The sequence below is a fragment of the Diabrotica undecimpunctata genome, chromosome 1 (genome assembly GCF_040954645.1).
Source record: "Diabrotica undecimpunctata isolate CICGRU chromosome 1, icDiaUnde3, whole genome shotgun sequence".
Lineage (NCBI taxonomy): Eukaryota > Metazoa > Arthropoda > Insecta > Coleoptera > Chrysomelidae > Diabrotica > Diabrotica undecimpunctata.
Window position 1 is genome coordinate 181,258,115 of NC_092803.1, and position 20,167 is coordinate 181,278,281.

The 20,167-nt window shown below is 32.1% G+C and overlaps 1 protein-coding gene across 1 annotated transcript; it reads right to left on the reverse strand.

Annotated features, from left to right (window-relative positions):
• Window positions 1-279: 279 nt before the first annotated feature.
• On the reverse strand, window positions 280-18,653 carry LOC140441517 (uncharacterized). Its single transcript, XM_072532294.1, has 3 exons — window positions 18,540-18,653; window positions 7,728-8,304; window positions 280-1,100 (listed from the first exon to the last, which is right to left on the reverse strand). Exons 1-3 carry the CDS (start codon window positions 18,582-18,584, stop codon window positions 478-480), a joined length of 1,245 nt encoding a protein of 414 aa, XP_072388395.1. The 5' UTR covers window positions 18,585-18,653; the 3' UTR covers window positions 280-477.
• Between the last annotated feature and the right edge of the window lie 1,514 nt (window positions 18,654-20,167).

The window sequence follows — 20,167 nt, forward strand, 5'->3', positions numbered from 1 at the left end:
ATATGGACATAGCAGCTAAAGAAGAAAGCTTTTCTTGTAAGCACAGCTTATAAAAATAAGCTACAAAGCACAGTATAATCCATGTTATAGATTAAATTTAGTCTGATATATAATTATACAACTTATATAACTATTATTATAATAGCGCACCTTGTCGGGGACTTTCTCTTAAACGTGCTTTCTGTAGAATGGTGAAGAGCCCTTAGTCAATTCAGAATTCCTTCACCACAATTCTTTCAAACACACATGTTAGCCAATTTCTTCCTATACTCTGACGTTTATATATATTTACTTTAATTATTTTAGTTGTACTAATTTCTTTACGATTCTTTTTTACTGCGTAAGTAACTACCGAAAGAGAAAAAGAATATAGGTAGGTATAAAACAAAGTTAAACAGTTAAATCTACAATTATATATTAATACCTAATTTTGTCTACACTATATTTAGCAAAAACACAAACATTTTAAGAAATATTTTAATTTTTATTTCTATTTATTTTCTTAGACGATGACCTCTTCGCTTTAGTTTTTTTGGGTATAACATAAAGACATTCTTCTTCCACTACCAGTTCAGTTTCTTTATCTTTGATATCATCTTCCTTACTGTCTGCAGAACTGTGCGTAGTATTTTTCTTTAAGTTGACAACCAGTTTAACGTTCAATATGAAAGTGCGTGTCTTATCCAGAGGTTCAGCCAGGGCAACGTCAGGAAAAAACCATTTGCCAAGTACGATTTTGGAACTATTCGAGGATCCTGTCAAGTTTTTACTTTTTTCTATCATGTACTGACATACATTCAATTCGTCAACGGTGCAATTGATATCACGGACCAATAAGGAGTTTTTGACTGTTGGAGCAGATCCCTGTTTGGTTGGTTTTCGTTCATCTTCACTTTTTTTATCATCTTTAGAAGGTACTTGTGCTACAACTGTTTCTTTGTTTCCGTGCATTGCACCGATTTTTTTAGTTGTAACTTCATTGTCTTCAATGACGTCTTCATTCAGGTTCGAAGGCTTTATTTCATGTATAGGATATGGTAAGGTTGATTCCACTTGCGGTATTTCCTTGTTTGGTTCATTTGGATTACCAACAATTTCGTCTAAAAATCAAATACATTGAATTACATGTAGAATTTAATAGTACGTGAAGAACAAAATAAGTATTCACTTTTCTAGTCCGTTTCAATCGTTTACTGATTTTCAATCGGTATAATAGAATTTTAGACATAAATCAATTAGACAATTTCGAAAAATAATATTTCTGAGAACAGTTTTAAAATGGTATAATTTAAATGATAGATAAAGTGACAGAAAACATTTAAACATATTATAAACTACTTGAATCGGTCTTTTCAGAAACAACATGAGTGAATTTTTGACAACATTGACATTTCTTCATAAATCCGTTTTTTATACGTCAACGCACCATTCTAAGCAGAGGCATCAGTCTAGACTTGCTGTAATAAACTATAAGCTTAATGTAAACAGGTACCCATTCCATTCAAAAACTGATGTTGTGTCGGCGCAGAATTGTCATTTGTAAACAAAACGATCAAGATGGTTGCAATAAATGGCACGTATAATGAATCTGAATTTAGAAATCTGAATTTAGAAAAAAGTAAAAAAGGTAAAAAAGACAATTATAAGTCAGAAATTATTAAGAAAACGAGGCTGTGTGGGGAAGAATACGAAAATTATAAAGGTTGTACCTGCAAGAAAAACAGGATGAGACTGTCGGTAAGTTTTAAGGTTAATATAGTTTTAAAACGTAAAATTATTATATATTTTTTGTAGTTGTAGCTTGAAGTGCTTTGAAAAAGTGAATGCGGATGTAAGGGCTGAAATACTTGCACAAGAATGCACAAGATTCATACTTACAAGGGCTTATGGAAAACTGTGAAATAAAAAAGAGAAGACCTAGAAATAAAAATCCAAAGAATAGAAGATATAACATTAGTTATTCCGTGACAGGCTCGAATGGCAAAATTATTGTTTGCAAAAAAGCTTTCATGGGAATTCACACTGTGAGTCATAAAAGAATTCAAAGAATTTCTAAGCTTCTTGTACAAGGAAAAGCGACACTAGGTAAACGTAAGAAACTGCCTACAATAGAGAGACGTGGAAGAAAGAAGAGGAAACCTATGTCCAAAATTGAAGAGCAAGGGCTGTATAGATAGATAGATAGTTAGGTAAACGTGGAAAAAATATTTCAGGGAATGCTAAGTCTGAAAATTTGATAGAACAGATTAAAACTCATATTGACCAAACCCACTAAGTTTTCATATTACACAGGGAAAGAGAAGCATTACTTAGACAAAAAATTAAATGTGCGAATTATACAGAGTGGCCCAAAAGTCTGGAAACGGCCAATTATCTCGTAGATTGCTAGTCATAATTGTACAAAATTTGAGGTACACCTATTTTGGGATAAGGAGATTCCATATTTGATATTTGCAATGTTGCCAGATTTGTCGTTTCTCTTATATTATTAGTAACTTTGGTTTTTCAAATTCATCTCCCTGTAAAATTCAGTCATTATTGGAATCTCCCATTCAATACGAGTTCAACCATATGTAACACTTATGATTTTATGTCTGGAAGGTCATAAATACACAAAACAGTGAAAATATGTAGATTTTAATAAATTTAAATATTTAAATGTAGAATGCTGTGATTTTGACATCTGTTCACCATTTACGTTATTAACTAAAACTGACAGTAGTTGTGTTTCGAAAAGTTCTGCAAGATAAATTGCTTCTCTAAAATGGCTCTTAACGAAAAAGAACGAATTACTATTTTAATGATGACAGGGTACGGTGACAGAAAAAGATCTTATTGTGAAATAGCCAACTTGTTCAACGATACTTTCCCAAACCGTTCTCCTATTCATAAGATAGATACCGAACAGGTAGACCGAAAAGAGTTACATCTTCAAGCAGGGTTGCACAAGTACATGATGTAGGTCGTTCTTCAGTCTTACGTGTATTACGTAGGAACAAATTTAAACCATACAAAATTAACTTATTGCAAGAATTAAGTGAAGATTACTTTGGTCGTAGATTAACACAGTTTCCTGAGGTAATGATGGATAAAATTGAAAATGATGAAAATTTCGTTAACAGAATATGTTTTTCCAATGAAGCAACCTTTACACTGTGTGGAAGTGTAAATCGACACAATTTAAGGTACTGGAATGACGCAAATCCACACTGGATGCGTGAAAACCATACTCAAAGACCACAAAAATTAAATTTATGGTCAGGTATAGTAGGTACTCAGTTAATTGGGCCATTTTTTATCGAAGTAAATTTAACGTCAGATAGTTACGAAATGATACTTAGAAATGAAATTGTACCTACACTGAAAAACTTGTTTGGGGCCAATTTTAATCAGATATGGTTTCAGCAAGATGGAGCTAGAGCTTATTTTGGTGTAAATGAGGTATGTATTGGATACTTGAAAAATTCAGTTCACAAAAACTAAACCAGCAAGTCTTACAGAGCTAAGGCAACAAATTATCGATGAATTTCAAATAATTTCTAGACAATAATGGAGAAATGTGGTAGACGCATTCTACCATTGATTAGGATACTGTCAACTCACAAATGGAGCACGTTTTGAACACTTGATAAAGTAACCATTATGTTAAAAAATGTTGTAATCTATCAATTTTTACGTTTTAATGTAGTTGAAAAGAGTGAGTATTAAAAAATGTATTGAGACAATTAGGCATTGCCAGACTTTAGTTTTATGTATTTAAGACCTTCCAGACTACATAAAATCATACAACATAACTAATAAACCAAGTATAAAACTTATACTTAGAATAAATTAGGTATAGGCAAAATCACTAACAATAAACATGGAATAACTTAGATATAGGTTATACTTGGTATAAGAATTTATTCCAAGATTATACCGATCCACACCCTTGTTTTGCAACTTTTTGCAACTTTTTTTGCAATTTTCAAATACTCAAACTCAACATATAAGATAACAAATAAAGAAAAAGATATATTTGGTGTCAGTTGTCAGTTTCAAAGAAAAATCAAAAATTGGCATATTTCACTCAATATGTCGCTGTTCTATGTATTTGTGCAAAAGATTGCGACATTGCCAAACTATTATTTCGGAATAAAGTGGGAATACATAACTAACATATACCGAGTTTATTTGTAACAAATTATTTTAGTATTATATTTACCTTATACTTAGGATAACTATTCTAGATATAAATACGGAATAACCTTAGAATACGAGTGTTTTATTAGTAAGAAAGATAGGTGTTACATATGGTTGAACTCTTATTAAATAGGAGATTCCAATAATGACTGAATATACAGGGTGATGAATTTGAAAAACCAAAGTTACTAATAATATAAGAGAAAGGTCAAATCTGGCAACATCGCAAATATCAAATATGGAATCTCTATCAAAAAATAGGTGTACCTCAAATTTTGTCCAATTATGACTAGGAATTTACGAGATAATTGGCCGTTTCCAGACTTTTGGGCCACTCTGTATATGACCTATTTTGTGCCAAATTTCCTGATAATAATAATTCAGTGAAGTATACATTTTATTTAAAGATTTTCCAGGAACATTTTTCTCTATCTTTTGGACGTTTACAGGTAGACACTTGCTGTGAATGTTAACAGTTAAAAAAAATTAAGAGTCCATCTTTAAACGAGACAGCGAAGTGCGTGGTCGTTGACAGAGACATGCAAGACAGATGCTGCTGTATGTGGCCTGACGTTTGATTATATGCAAAATTTTCAACTTCCACTTCTTCCTGTATATGAGACTTTTTGCTTACGTCAATTAACCAACAACGTCTTTGGAATTTACAATATTCCAAAAAACAAGTGATTTTTTACACCTAGCACGAGGGTCAAGTTAGAAAGGGTCCCAATGAAGTTGCCTCATATCAAGTCTGAAGTGCCTACTTCTGAAAAACATCTTTACTTACATATCTTCTGACAGCTGTGCCGGTCAAAACCGGATTCATACTGTAGTGGGATTTCTACTTTCGTTAGTATATAATGAAAGTATTAAAACCCTAAACCAGTACTTTCCACAACGAAGCCATTCCTTTTTGCCAAACGATAGAAACTTTGAGGCAATAAAAAGAGTCATAAAAAACTTTGACCGTGTTTACTACCCAAAAAAATATACGGAAATGATAATAAATTCTACAAAACACAAAAAGTTTCTTGTTAAAATGGTGAAACATCGAATATTTTTGAATTAAAAAATTGGTGGCCTTAACATTACAAAAAAACGTGTTTGTCTATCGACTCAATGAAGAGAAAAGGAAATGATAAAAAAATCACTTTCCAGATTTCAAACTACTACCATTTTTTTTTAAATCTTCAAACCAACCAGGCACTGTAATAGTATCGAAATATATTAATGGTTTTATCACTAACAACTTTAAACTTAAAATAAGTGATAGAATTCCATTTTTACCAACAGTTTTGGCCTATCCGGATGATAAAGTACCAATTAATAAAAAAATATGAAGATATACGCAAGCTCATGAACTAAATACCAGAGGAAAAATATCATTTTTTGAAGAGATTATGCAGTGGATTATGCAACTGACTCATGTTGTTTCTGAAATGACCGATTCACTTAGTAAAAATATTTCCGTATATAAAAGATAAATAATAATTGAGAACTTAACACTAAATCAAGGAATATGTTCGTACAATAATCCTATAATTAGCAATACATTTTTCAATCATAAGCTTCAATAGGTATATATATATATATATATATATTACAAGCAATGTCCGAAATTATACAATCCTAGCATTGTACGGAAAATCTTGTCCATTTATAGCATTGTACCCCTTTACTATACAATCTCCGAAATAGACATAATCGTCGGACTTTGTATAAAAGAATTGCTGTACAATGATCGAATTTCAATAAGTAGCCATATGTCAAAGTTTGGGAGAATATGACAGAAAGGAATAAGACCAGCTTTTAGAACAAACAACAACTTAGGCAAATATAATAAAAACAACAAGTCCCAAAATAAAAAGCCCTTACACAGTGGTGTGTACAAACTTAAATGCGGCGACTGCCCAAAAACTTACATCGGTCAAACTGGTAGACGCTTTAGCAAATGTATAGCAGAGCATAAAAGGGCTTTCAATAATAGGAAAACAGATTCTATATACGCACTTCACCTTCTAGATCATAATCATTCTTTTAATGACGAATATCAAATTAACAAATTAAAAAACACAAGACATAATTCTGAATAACCAACTTGAAGACAGTTCTCCCATCCTCAACCTATTTCGTAAAGACAGTAAATTGTAAATACATCCAAAAATAGATCACTTGAAAAGGCACTCTGCCGAAACAGCTGTGGTGATAAATAAATTTTGTGGATGTTTTGAAAACAAAGTTTTCATTGTTTTATTGTTATATAAAATGAATTTCCCTCAAGTAAAGGTCGAATCCATCACTTATATAAAAGAATCTATTTTTAATTGGCAACATTTATTCTTGGAAAAGACTTCTTAGTATACTCAGATCACAAATCTTAAAAAAATTTAAACATAAAAGCTAGAACTGATGAAGTATTTCGAGAATTCACATTCTACTTGTCTTAATATAATCGACAAAATTATTTTATCAGCCTTAATAAAAATATACACGGTACTTACTGTCACTTAGGAAAAACACAGTTGTTAAATAAAATAAAACCATTTTACATAACCAAAAATACGACTACTAACGTTAAGAAAATGTACAATAATTGTGACATCTGCATAAAAAACAAATCAAGAACGAAATCTAAATATATTTTAATGTCGCAGTTAGGACCAGCAACATAGTCATTTAAAATTTTTTCCATCAATACCATTGGCGGTTTTGGAGGATCTTGATCAACAAAACAATATTTACACCTTTTAGTAGACCATTTCTCAAGATACGCTTATATTTTGGCATCGAAGACACCAAATTCTAAGGACTTTATAAAAATATTTTAAAAGGTGATACAAGATCACGAAGTTAAAACTGTGTTGACTGATCAATATCCTGACATAAATTCCAAAGAATTCAAATATCTTCTAAAGAAAAATCAAATTAAAATATTTTTTTTTTATTTCTATAAGGTTGAATGCTCGAATAAATGAACTTTGATAAAATGAAACGCAGATATCGAGCACACTCTTCTCAATTTAATCTTGCCCAAGTACTTTCGCTATCTAAAGCATCATCAGGGGCATTGCGTCAATTTTGAGCTATCCAACAAGTGCAGAATGTAATAAACATAACATTAAACATAAAACTGTACAAACACTACACTAAACAAGATCAAACAGTTTAAAATTATTTAAAAATTGGCAACAGGAGAGAAAGAGAGAATCTCTCTCTCTCTCTCTCTCCTATTGCCGACAAGAATGTAGCTTCGACCAATTTTTAAATAATTTTAAACTGTTTGACCTTGTTTAGTGTAGTGTTTGTACAGTTTTATGTTTAATGTTATGTTTATTACATTCTGCACTTGTTGGATAGCTCAAAATTGACGCAATGCCCCTGATGATGCTTTAGATAGCAAAAGTACTTGGGCAAGATTAAATTGAGAAGAGTGTGCTCGATATCTGCGTTTCATTTTATCAAAGTTAAAATAAAAATGGTGTAAATTTAGTGAAAAGAAAAGAAAAACTTTAATTTCTTGGTTTCTTGGAAAAATGTATATTTACCTTCATCATCATCAATGCTTCTAGTTCTCCCTCCAGATATCTTGTTAGTATCTTCAGATTCCAACTGCTGACTATTTTCTATGTCACTACAATTTCTTAAATTCGATTTTCCTAAAGGATTTATGCTAATTTCGATTTGTTTTCTTTTCAATTTGGGCCAAACGATGAAATGGTGAGAAAGTATCGGTCCTGCTCCACAAAACAACGTTTTATGTTCTTTTATTATATAATCCCCGCTCTCTTTAACAGTAGTAAAGTTTAAAACCTTTTTTTGTTCAGTGTCTTGTTCCAAGATCTCATAACAAGAAGAGTTTTCACTGTTGGCTGGAAGATCTTGTAAATTTCCAGGTGTGTCTAATAAAATGGAATAAGCTTTGGATATTGTTTGATTTTTGGTGTGTTTGTTTTCCGTGATTATAAGAGACTCGGCCCAGCAGATTGAGGTTAAATCAGGATTGGAGTTGTGAAGACTTTGAAGAGGTTCATTAAGAGATTCCATTTCCTCGTTTTTAAGAATGACATCTTGGAAAGTATTAAATGCTGAATATTCATCCTGGACAGGTGTAGATATAGATGTCTAAAACATATATAATTGTTACTTTGTTACTCTCTAAATATGCAAATATGTATTTATATAGACTTGTATGACCGACAGAATAAAATGTAACCACATATCTGTGATAGAACCGTAAGCACTGTGGGCAGTCTTGACTGTACATTGTTGCCGAAAGAAAGTTTATTTTTTAGACGGTCTGGGGAAATATTTCAACGATGTGATTACAAGATTTTAAAGCAGGTTCATATCTTAGATTAAATCAATAGTTTCTTTATCCTCAATTCATAGAAAATAACATAATAAATTCTTAACGGCATAAATTAAAATAATTTATTCTAAAAAATAACAATTTTATAATTTTAATTAATCTATTTTAAATTAGATTTTCAAAAAGTCCACCACGTTCAGCCAAGTAGTAGCCCAATCTATCATATAATCGCCTTCGGGTGTTCGATAACATTTCGGGTGTTATGTTTTTGAATGGCCTGAATGATTTTTTGACGTAATTTGTCTAAATTTTTGGTACGTTCATGCTCATGTTGGTAAATTTGTTGCTTCACATAACCTCATACGAAAAAGTTTTAAGGTGCAAGATCAAGAGAGCGAGGTGGCATTTTTATGGTACCATTCGTACTAATAACTCTATCTGGAAACGTAATGTTTAAACAATCTAACACCGCCCGTGCATTGTAAGCTGAACAGCCATCTAGCTGCAACCAAATTTTATGCATAATAATAGGTGATGCTCGAACTGCTGGAATTATGTGATTTTTCAGCAGATCTAGGTATTTACAACGACACAAAGTGCCCACAGTGAAATAAGGGCCCATTACGTTGTCACTTGTTTTTGACGGAGAAGTGGGGGTGTGATAAACGTCAGTTACTGAATTTCTGAGTATTGAGAAGTAGTGGACTACTAAGGAGCAGGGGGAGGTAGATGGTGGCGTATTTGTATGGAAGACAGAGAAGCGCACAAGAGAAAGTGGGGAGCTTTGCCCAGCATGCCAGTTCTGGTACTTCAGGGGTTACCAGCCATACAGTAGGAACGGCTCTTTATCAGCGTTTTTGGCGAGCAGTTTTTAACTGCGATATTTAATGGGGAATGATTCTAAGATATCAAAATACTCATCAGGAAGTTCATGTCCAGTGTTGTGGAGAAGTTTTGCTGGAGGAAACGGAACTTTTCCTGTGGTAAGCCTGGTGAGTATTTGCCCTCGGTGATTGCATGGCGTCGTTAGTATTTGTTTGGCTCTGTTGTTCGAGCCAGCTATGGTTCTTAGGACATACTTCCTGCTGAGGGATAGGATTCTGTCCTTAATTGGTGTGATTTTGGCCAATATGTATATATGAGCTGATGGATACGACCAGTCCTTCCTCATGCAGTATCTAAGGATTCTACGTTCAGTTGCCATTATGACATTAAGTTGGTGGGGCCTCAGAGAGACATAGACGCATGCCTTGTATTCGACGATCGGTCTAACAAATGTTTTGTAGGTATGCAACAAAGTTTTTGAAGATGTCCCTCCCATTTTACCAGACAGCACTTTCAGGAGGTTAAACCTCTTTCGCATCATATGCAAGGTTTCTTGAACGTTGGTTTTCCAGTTGAAATTCCTTGTAAAACGAACTCCGAAATATCTGAAAATACGGTCTTCTCCCAAAAGTGTTATCCGGCCCTTGGCATCGCGGCAATTTGAAGTTTTGAAAATAATGGTTTGTGTTTTAAAGGTATTTATAGTCACTCTCCATTTGTTGCACCACCTAACAACTCTGTCAAGATAGTTTTGTGATCGTTCGAATACAGACCGTTGTATAAGTTTTTTGACGGGACACTGACCCAGCCAGGTTGTAAATGGTTTTTTTGGGTACTACACTCATCGGCACAAAAATCGGAGCACTTTTTAAGAGAGAAATAAATGTAAGTAAAAGAGAATTAAAATTTTAAGTTTTTATTTTAAAAATGCAAGTGCTTCGTGCCGTGTATATACTTTAGAGAAGGAGACAGAGAGGACAGGTAACGTTCATTTAATAAACCTTCGCAGAGTGAGTCCAGTTTGTTGGTTGCTGATTTACTGAAACACTATATTGATCTACTAAAAAAATCTGTAATGATAAAATCATGTTCGAAAAGTGATCATAAAATCAGTGTTCAATTATAAATTTTAAAAAAATCTATTTATTGATATATATCCAATATTCTTAATCTATTGAAGAAATAAAATATAACCTGTCAACCTTTCTGGTGCCGGTTTAGGCTTCCGTCAATTCCATACGATTACGCGTCCCCTCTCTTTCCTTGTCTAAGCCTAATACATTATAAATACAAAAATACCCGTCAGATTCATATGTTTGTTGCTTCGAAATTTGCAAAAAGGCTAAAATTTCTAAAATCAAAAATTTGCTTTAAGTTTTGGAAAAATAAATTTGGGAGTTTGATATTGCATGAAAAGCTGAGTCAAGTGGTTCTTATAATGCACAAAAAAAATCAAGATAATTCGTCAATTAGTTTAAAGTTTATTCAATTTATTGAATCTAACCTAAAAACAACTTAAGCTTTTAATCTGCATTACAAGTATTGAAATATGGTGGTGCGGCACCGACGCATCAACTGACAACATTAATTAACAAGACTATAAGACAGAATAAAATACCAGAAAGATAAGAAAAACAGCCAGAGAACTACAGAGATATCAATTGGACTAAATATTACCCTGAAACTTATAACTAAAATTTTGCATAAATGAAAAAATCAGCTCATAAACTTGGCAGCTAAGCAACAAGGTTTCCGTACAGAAAGATCGTATACAAATGCAATATTCCTCACAAAACAGATTACAGACAAATACAATTGATCCACATTCTTATCTTTGATCGACTTAAAGAAGGTAATAGACAAAGTAAGACTTAAATATGTAATGCATCCCTTTGATAATAAAGAGATTCCGTTGGATATTTTAAAAACAATTGAAAACGTTTATCAAAACAATAAGATGTAAGTTTGAATAAAAGAACAAAGGAGGAATGGAGAAATTAAGGAATGCGTCAGTACAGGCAATGGAATGGGACTGGGGGATATACTAAGCCCTATGCTATTCAATATAATCGTAGATGAAGTCATAAAGAACGTTAATAAAGAAAGAAGAAACATAATGGGCAACAATGAAATTAAATTTTATTATTGCAGACGATACAATATTGATATACTAAAATAAAGATATACCTCAAAGATTAGTTCATAGATTTAATACAAGAGGAAAAGAATATATCATGATGAATTCAACTCAGAAAACTCGAACAATAGTAATCAGTAAAAAACCAATTAGATGTAAACTAGTTGATGAAGTTAGCATTGAACAATTCATGGACATAAAGTACCTAAGGATTACACAGTCCAACTATGGAGATGTTGAAAATAAAGTAAGAGATCAAGTACCAAGAGCAAATAGATTTACAGGATGCCTTAATAACACTATATGACGCAATAAACACATTAACGGTCCGACACTGCCATAACAAAGAGAATGCTGGAAACTTGCAGAAATTGATATAGCCAGCAGAATTACAGAAAATAAGCTGAGAGACCAAATAAGAAGTGACAAGATCAGAACAAAATGTAATGTTCAGTATATAAACGAGTGTGAACACTAAATAGAAAAAAGAATGGAACAATTACATCAGTAGAACTGGACAAGTGTTAGAAGAAGTATCTGTCGACCGAGCAAGAGATGGAGTGCAACAGGCAAAAACAGCCAATGAGCAGGCACAATTGTTTATATAAAGGAAGAAGAAGAAGAACATATAAAAGCATAAGTTTTGTAGAAAAAAAAGAAGATCAGAAGCAGGAAAGAATAATGACATTGAAATGAACAGATGAAAATGTAATAATGGAAAAGAAAAAGACATATTACAAGTACGTCAAAGTAAAGATTAGTTCAGTTGTCAGCGATTTGACCTCTACAAATCATACAAACAAGCTGAATTTTTCAGAGAATGTCAATTTTAATACCCCAAACAATATTCAAAAAAGTTTACCACTTATATCTCCCGGCTTCCCCCTAAAACCTTTCTCGTAGAGGGAAGAAAACGATTTATCAAGAATGTGTAAACTGTAGAAAAAATATTTCAAATAAAAACTATATCTGAGATAATTTTGAATAAAAATGTTTATTAGCACTTGCTATGTAGAATGAACCATTTTTATGCATAATATCGACCACCATTGAAAATTCTTACTACATCATAGCTAGTACTCTCTGTGGCTGGAAGGCAAAAGGGGATAAGTCGATTTTTTGCAAAATAGTGTTATGTATACCATTCGACAGCATTTTTGATTCTGCACAATCTTGGTAAAGAGAGTTAAGTGAAAACTTACTAATTAAAATATTATTGATCAAAAAGGGGTAACTTGGCTACAATTTAATCGTTACAACTGTTTTAAGGATATAACTTAAGATATCTTCTGGAGAGCAAAATAGTAATTACTAGTAAAATCGTATTGTGCACATCTTTTCTAACATTATGAAATTGACTGAGAAGCAAAACGATTTAAGTCATGTTAACTTGAGAATTATTCGAAATGTCTGCTAGTAAAAGGCATTAAATCAAGATAAATCCTTTTGCCGGAATGTGATAGAAGAAATATATATGAAAGTATTGCTAGGATATACAAAGTTATCCCTTTTTGCAAGAATGCGGTGTCCACGCAAATCATAACCGTATCAGTTTCTTGTCAGTACTTGTCTAGATTGTGAAGAGAGCACACGCAAATTTTATCAAGGAACGTTCACTACGATGGCAACTCGAAATAACAATTATTATTCCTCCACGTGTGGTATAATTGTTGATTATTGATCACTACATTCCATATTTTTTTTTTAGTAAAAGAAAATGTACAGCAAGATTTTGACTCAGACTACAGCGTAAAAGACCCGGCCTATGATCACATTCAAGAAGACCACCATAGTGATTCTGACATCAAACAGGAGAAAAATGGCTCAAATGAACGAAATTTTGAAAACAATGAAGAGCATGGCCAACCAATGCACAAAATATTGAAACGAAAAGTAGGAAAAAGAAAAAATAGACAGGTTTTACGAAATACGGGTAAAGGATATGAAACAAACAAAGGAAACGCAATAAAGCTAGGCAGTCACGGTCACTGCGAGATTGTAGAAGAAAGTGTAAAGAAAAAATATCTGATGAACATAGATTATCTCTGTTTCAAAATTACTGGGGAATGGACAACTACGATAGAAGGGTAAGTTGTATTGCCTCATTAATTCAAATTTCTGACAAGAAGATTACTACTAACAGAAGTGATACTGATAAACCTTCAAAAAATAGGGAAAAGTGTTTTACATATTTTATAGAAATCCAAGGAGGAAGAATCCAATGCTGTAAGGTATGTTTTTGTGCTATTTTTGACGAAAGTAATAAATTTATAGAAACTGTTACAAAAAAGAAAATGCCATCCAACTGTGGTATTCCTATGGCTGATGGCAGAGGCAGGCATGAACCAAAAAACAAAATTTCCGAATCTAGAATGGAACTCGTCTATAGCCACATATCAAAATTTCCTGCCTATGAGTCTCACTACTCACGAAAACATACTAGTAAACAGTATCTAGTAGCAGAATTAACAAAAGCTAAGATGTATCAAATGTATACCCAGGACATAACATCTGAACCGGTTTCTTATAAAGTTTCTCTCAAACAATCGATAAATTAGGCTTAAAGTTTAAAAAACCAAGCAACGATGCCTGTAACAATTGTGATATTTTTCACAATCATATTAATATCAATAAGACAGCTGATGCAAGGAAAAAGCATGAGAATTTATTAGCAGATCATCGTATAGAAGCTGAAACTGCTTACGAGTCAAAGAGATTAGACAAATTAAAATGTATAAACAACAAAAGTCAAAAAATATTTGTATTTGACTTACAACAGGTTTTTCCTACTCCTTACTTACAAACTAATACCGTGTTTTACGTGCCAACGAAATTGCTTCTTGTTTATTTAAGAGTTTTGCTAATTTACCTTTTGAAATGCTTTCTGCTAAAAGAAATGTTAATAAAGAGACAGAAGAGAGACAATACCATTGAAATTTGCTGGAGAAATATGAAATGGTTAAGATACACCAAGGAATTTGGCATTATTAATTTTAAAACATCGCTTCAGGAATATCAGCCATTTCAAGAAATAAATTTTAGAAGACAAAAAAAAAGATACACCCATCGATATCAAGAACATTACTTTAGATAATTTGTATGATAAGCCAAGACAAATAAGTGAAAAACAAAGTAAGCGATCTTTCAGACCTTATTGAGTTAGTTGATGAGAGTGCAAAAGAATGTTATCGTGGACTTGCCCAAATCCCACGAAATTCACAAGATCTGGATAATACAGCTGACACAGATCCAGACATAGATAATTATTTTAGTGATGACGATTTTTAATAAAATATTCTAAAACAAATATTTGTGTAATTTATTATTTTAAAGAAACAGCTTCCGAAAAATATTTATGTTCATCAAAATTTTTTTTTCTTCCTGCGAAAGCTATTCTGTTCGTATTATATATAGAATATATGTTTTTATTTTGTGTTTAGAATGCGCCTTTAATTCTCTTTCTAAGAATCATCTTGATCAATTGTTAATTTGTAAATGTATCATCAGAACGTATCATCAGATTGCTGTAGAAACCTCCATGTTTAATAAACTTTTTGAAAAAATTTACGTTTTATTTCTTGTTCTGTCAATGCTATATCCAGAACAAAATATTTTCTCTTGCTTTATTGTGGTTGCCCGTTGTAAGTAGAAATAACTGCAGTTAACACTACAGTGCAGATATAATGTTAGCCAAGTTACTACCGAGCATAAGGGTATAAATCTACATAACCCCCTTTACCAAGATGATTTTATGTGCATTTCAACTATAACTTGACTTATCTCCTTATGCTTTCTTGAAATAATTAAAAACAATAAATATCCCAAAATATTTTTTTTAATTTATCAAAATATTGGACACATAGATATTAATTTAAGAAAAAAACTTAAATATATCTAACAGAATGTAAGTCGGATCTAGAAATATACAAAAGTTACTAATATTACGTCTATAAGGTAACAAAAAGACCATATGAACTAAAAATGTCTGTACTGAAAAACTTCCAAATGAGAGTTATCCCCTTTTGCCTTCTAGCCACAACATTATACTACTCATCTGTATGTTTGTGGTATAATAAGTACTAGCTATATTCCTGGCTATGGAGAACTAAGTGAAGACGATATAGGTTCAGATTCAGATAATGAGTATATTCCTCGATGTCTTCAGTCCCAGTCTGATGATAGTGATAGCAATAAACAAAGGAATTTGGATGAAAATATACCTATTTGCTCTGGTATAAATGAAATTGTCAACAAACAAAAATAAAACTGAACAAATTTTATGGGAATCAGACCGTTTGAAGCATTTTAATAAAAGTGATTATGCATTTTAAGGCGTTGTAAAGCTACCAGAATGTATCCTTGAGTTGAAAACTAATGCAGACTTTTCTTGTTTTTGTTTCAAAAAGAATTAATATCCATGATTGTTGAATAATTAAACATAAAAGCTCTGCAGGATAACATAAACAAACCTGTCAATATTACCGAAAACTCATAAGAACTGTGATATTTATGTCATTGGTGAAATTACCATCATCGAGACTTTACTCGAATGCAACTGTAGGTCCACCACAAATATTTGAATTTATGACCTGTAATAGATCGGAAATTATAAAGAAACACCTTCATTTTAGTGATAAAAATAACTTCGTTCCTGTTATTAATCCAGGCCATGATAAACTGTTTAAAATTCGACGTCTATTAGACAAGATTAAACAACGCCTTTTATTGATTCCCAAAGAGGAACATCTAGCTGTTGACGAACAAAAATCAAGTACTTAGTGGTGTATCAGTGGTGCATCTCTCTCCTGATGCCACCCAATATGTAGCTTTGTCGATTTTCAATAATTTTTAAACTGTTTGTCCTTGCGTCATCTTGTGTTAATGTATTATTTAAATATTTATGACTTTATGTTTTTGGATAGCCTAATTTGACGAAATGCTCCTGAAGATGCTCTAGGAGCGATAGTACTTGGGCAAGATTTAATAAAAACTGCGCTCGTTATCTGCCTTTTATCTGATTAAAAATATCAGGTTTTAGTTATGACTTTGGTATTTTTGCTGGTGAACAAAGCAATACTTTTCCAAATGGAGCACCTGATTTAGAGGTCAGTATAAATGTTGTCACTAGACTGACAGAGACAGTGCCGAAGAACGTTAATCATAAAATATTTTTCGATAACTGGTTAAATAGTCGAAATTTAAAAATTTATCTTACAAAACTATCTTACAGACTCGATGCTGGGGCTTTACAGAATCCAAATTGCTATATGCCAATATTTTACTCCAAACAAGCCGTTTTTGAACATTTATGTAAATCTGGGAAGTCACTACCAAGAAAGAGAGGTCGTCCAGTAGGACAAAATGGGACTCCAACGTCTAGTCATCAAGGAATTTCAAACGTCTAGTCGTCAAGGAACTCCACCTGTGTTAACCAACGGAACAACCCCAACACCAACAAAAAGAACAAGAAAAACTCCTGCAAGACATCAAGAGATACCGTTAAATTCTGTGCGTACGGACAACATTGGACACATGCCAGAATGGCACAAATATCGCCAACAGTGTCAAATCTGTACAAAAAAAACTTACACCAAATGTAGAAAGTGTAAAGTATTTCTATGTTATAATGAAATTACTATTTTAATAGGAATAAGCCAAAAATGAAGGTTAAAGTAAGGTTATTTATATATTATAATGAAAAAAGGAATTGTCTATCACAAGTTCATAACTAATGTATTTTTGTATGTCAACATTTTATTAAAATATGTTCGTATAATGCATGCAAAACCATAAACAGTTATTTTAAATGTACCTAATATGTCTTAATAAAAATCACAATACATAAAAATATTTTTTATTTCATTTTTGCAATAATTCATACAATAGAGGGTTAAATAAATTTTTTGATCAGAGTGTTCTATCGTTTCACCGTTCTAGAGTTGGCTTTCGTATTCGATATTTTTTGTGTTTTGCCGCAAATGAAGTCAGTTTTTATAAAGGTGTTAAATAAATAAACGTTGTGAGATGTTTTACGATTCTCATGAGATCAATAAAATTTATTACTTTCATTGACCGGTCACTAAGGAATTTATATTACTATAGCCTAATCTTAAAAACCTATAGTATGGAATTTCGGTTTTGAGTTTTAGCAACAAATGTGAGGCATTTGAAATATGACTAAAAACGCTATATGTAAACTTTTACATTTGATCTCATGAGAAATATTAAAAAATGTCAAAAATCGCACATTTGTTTTTTGAACAGATTTATAGAAACTGACTTTATTTGCGCAAAACATAAAAATTGCATACAGAATCTGCATTCTTCACTTTTAAAACGCATTTTGACTTATGTCGATAAGAAATTATTATACATAAAAACTGCCAATAAACATTTTTATTCAAAATTATTTCAGCTACATTTTTTATTTCAAACATTTTTTTTCTACTGCGATTTTTAAATCTTTTTTTTTTCATTTCCCCCCCACGAGGGGGGTTAAGATAAAGCTGGGAGGTAAAAGTGGTAAAATTTTTTGCGCACTGCTTAGGGTCATAAAACTAACATTCGCTGCAAAATTCAACTTGTTCGTAAGATTTTTAGAGGTTGTGTGGCATTTCCGTCTCTGACGACTGATGTAATGATTAACATGGAAGACAAATATTTCGCAAACAAAATAATAAAATAAATAAATAGAACAAAAAGATATAAGTAGGATGCCCCATAAAATTTGGAGTGAAGTTTGATACTTGAACAAGCACAAGCAACAAATGCATAAATCCTGGAATGAAAAAGAAGACAGTCATTAAAGAAGTAACCAAGAAGTAAAGTGGAAGATAGAGATAATAAACTAAATGAACAATATCTAAATTATTAGCAATAAGTCAAGATTTTAAGGCTGGAAATCTGATAAAAAACGTTTTGACAATTTATACTTAAAGAATTAAATAGGAAAGCTAAAAACTATAACGAGCTATAGTCAGCAAAATGATGACTATAATTTTGATTTTAAAAGTCAACGAAGATTAGGTTTAATAGTCGTTAAATTTACTCAATAAAAAACGAAAATAATTATAAAAACATTCTTACCTCCAACCACAACACACACACTATCAATATCTTAAACTTTTTCATTATTAGTATTATTTATTCACTGCTTTTGCAACTGACGCTGCAAAACATACTTTGTTGATTTTTGTTAAAAATGTATCATTTAAGTAAATTTGAAAAATAAACAATAAACATTTAGTAAAACTAAAAACAAATATTATGAATAATATGCTGTATTGATCAGGTTTCTTAAGAAAGAGGAATCGATTCAAACGTGAACGTGATAATTAAGGTAAAATAAAAAGTATGGTATATTTTTTACTGTTTAACCTTTCCTAGATTATAACCTTTATAATTTTCTTCGAAAACAATATTTTCTTCCCAATTTTATTGAACTATACCTACAAGTATCGATTTTGATAAACTTTTAGAATCCATTTATGTCATTCAAACATATATGAGAGCTTGTGGACGAAATAGATGTAATAAAACTAATAAATGGTAACAATATGACACTACTAATATATTTTTTTAACAAGGTATATGAAAGTTGCGTAATACCAAAGGAATGGCTTAACTCAAAATTTATAGCTATACCAAAGAAATCCAGTGCTCGTAAATGTGATGAATTTAGGCTCATTAGCTTAATGAGCTAAACACTCATTCAAAAATCAGTGTCATATCAGTAGTGGACAAATTAATTGAGGTATAGGTTTTGTAATAATGTGTTCTTCTTCAAGTGCCATCTCCGCGACGAAGTTTGGCAATCATCATGGCTATTTTGACCTTCAACGCAGCTGCTCTGAACAATTGCCTTGAGCTGCAACCAAACCACTCTTTCAGGTTCTTCAACCAGGAAACTCGTCTTCTTCCTACGCTTCTCCTACCCTCTACTTTTCCTTGAATTATGAGTCTCAAGATGTTGTATCTTTTGCCTATCATCTCATGTCCGAGATATTGCAATTTCGTTTCTTTTATTGTATTTTCCATTTCCCTCTCTCTGCCTATTCTCCTTAACACTTCTGTATTCGTGACTCTATCTATCCATGGAATCCTTAAAAATCTTCTAAATGTCCACATTTTAAACGCGTTAAGTCGATTTATTGTATTCCGGTTTAATGTCCATGATTCAGCTCCATAGTAGAGTACACTGTTGTACATAGCATTTAATTAGCCTTATTCTGAGGGCCAATGTCAGATCTTCGCTGCATAAAATCTTTTTCATTTTCACGAAGTTGGCATGTGCTTTTTCAATTCTGACTCTTACTTCTGCAGTATAATCGTTATTTTCTGTGATTATCGTTCCCAAGTAAGTATATCTTTTTACTCTCTCAATCTGCTGGCTAATTTTCATAAATTTGGGTTTTTTGATAATAAGAGAGAGTCCGTATTCTCCACTATATCTTAATATTTTGTTCATTATTCTTTCTAAGTCTTCTAAGTTGTCGGCTATTATGACTGTATCGTCGGCACACCTAATATTGTTAACTAAACTTCCGTTCACTGTTATGCCGACTGTCTCGTTTACCAAAGCTACTTGTATGATTTCTTCAGAATAAGCATTAAACAATAACGACGACAGTATGCAACCTTGCCTGACCCCTCTCCTTATCTCCACTTCTTCTGACACTTCTCTTTCAATTTTCACATTTGATCGTTGGCTATAG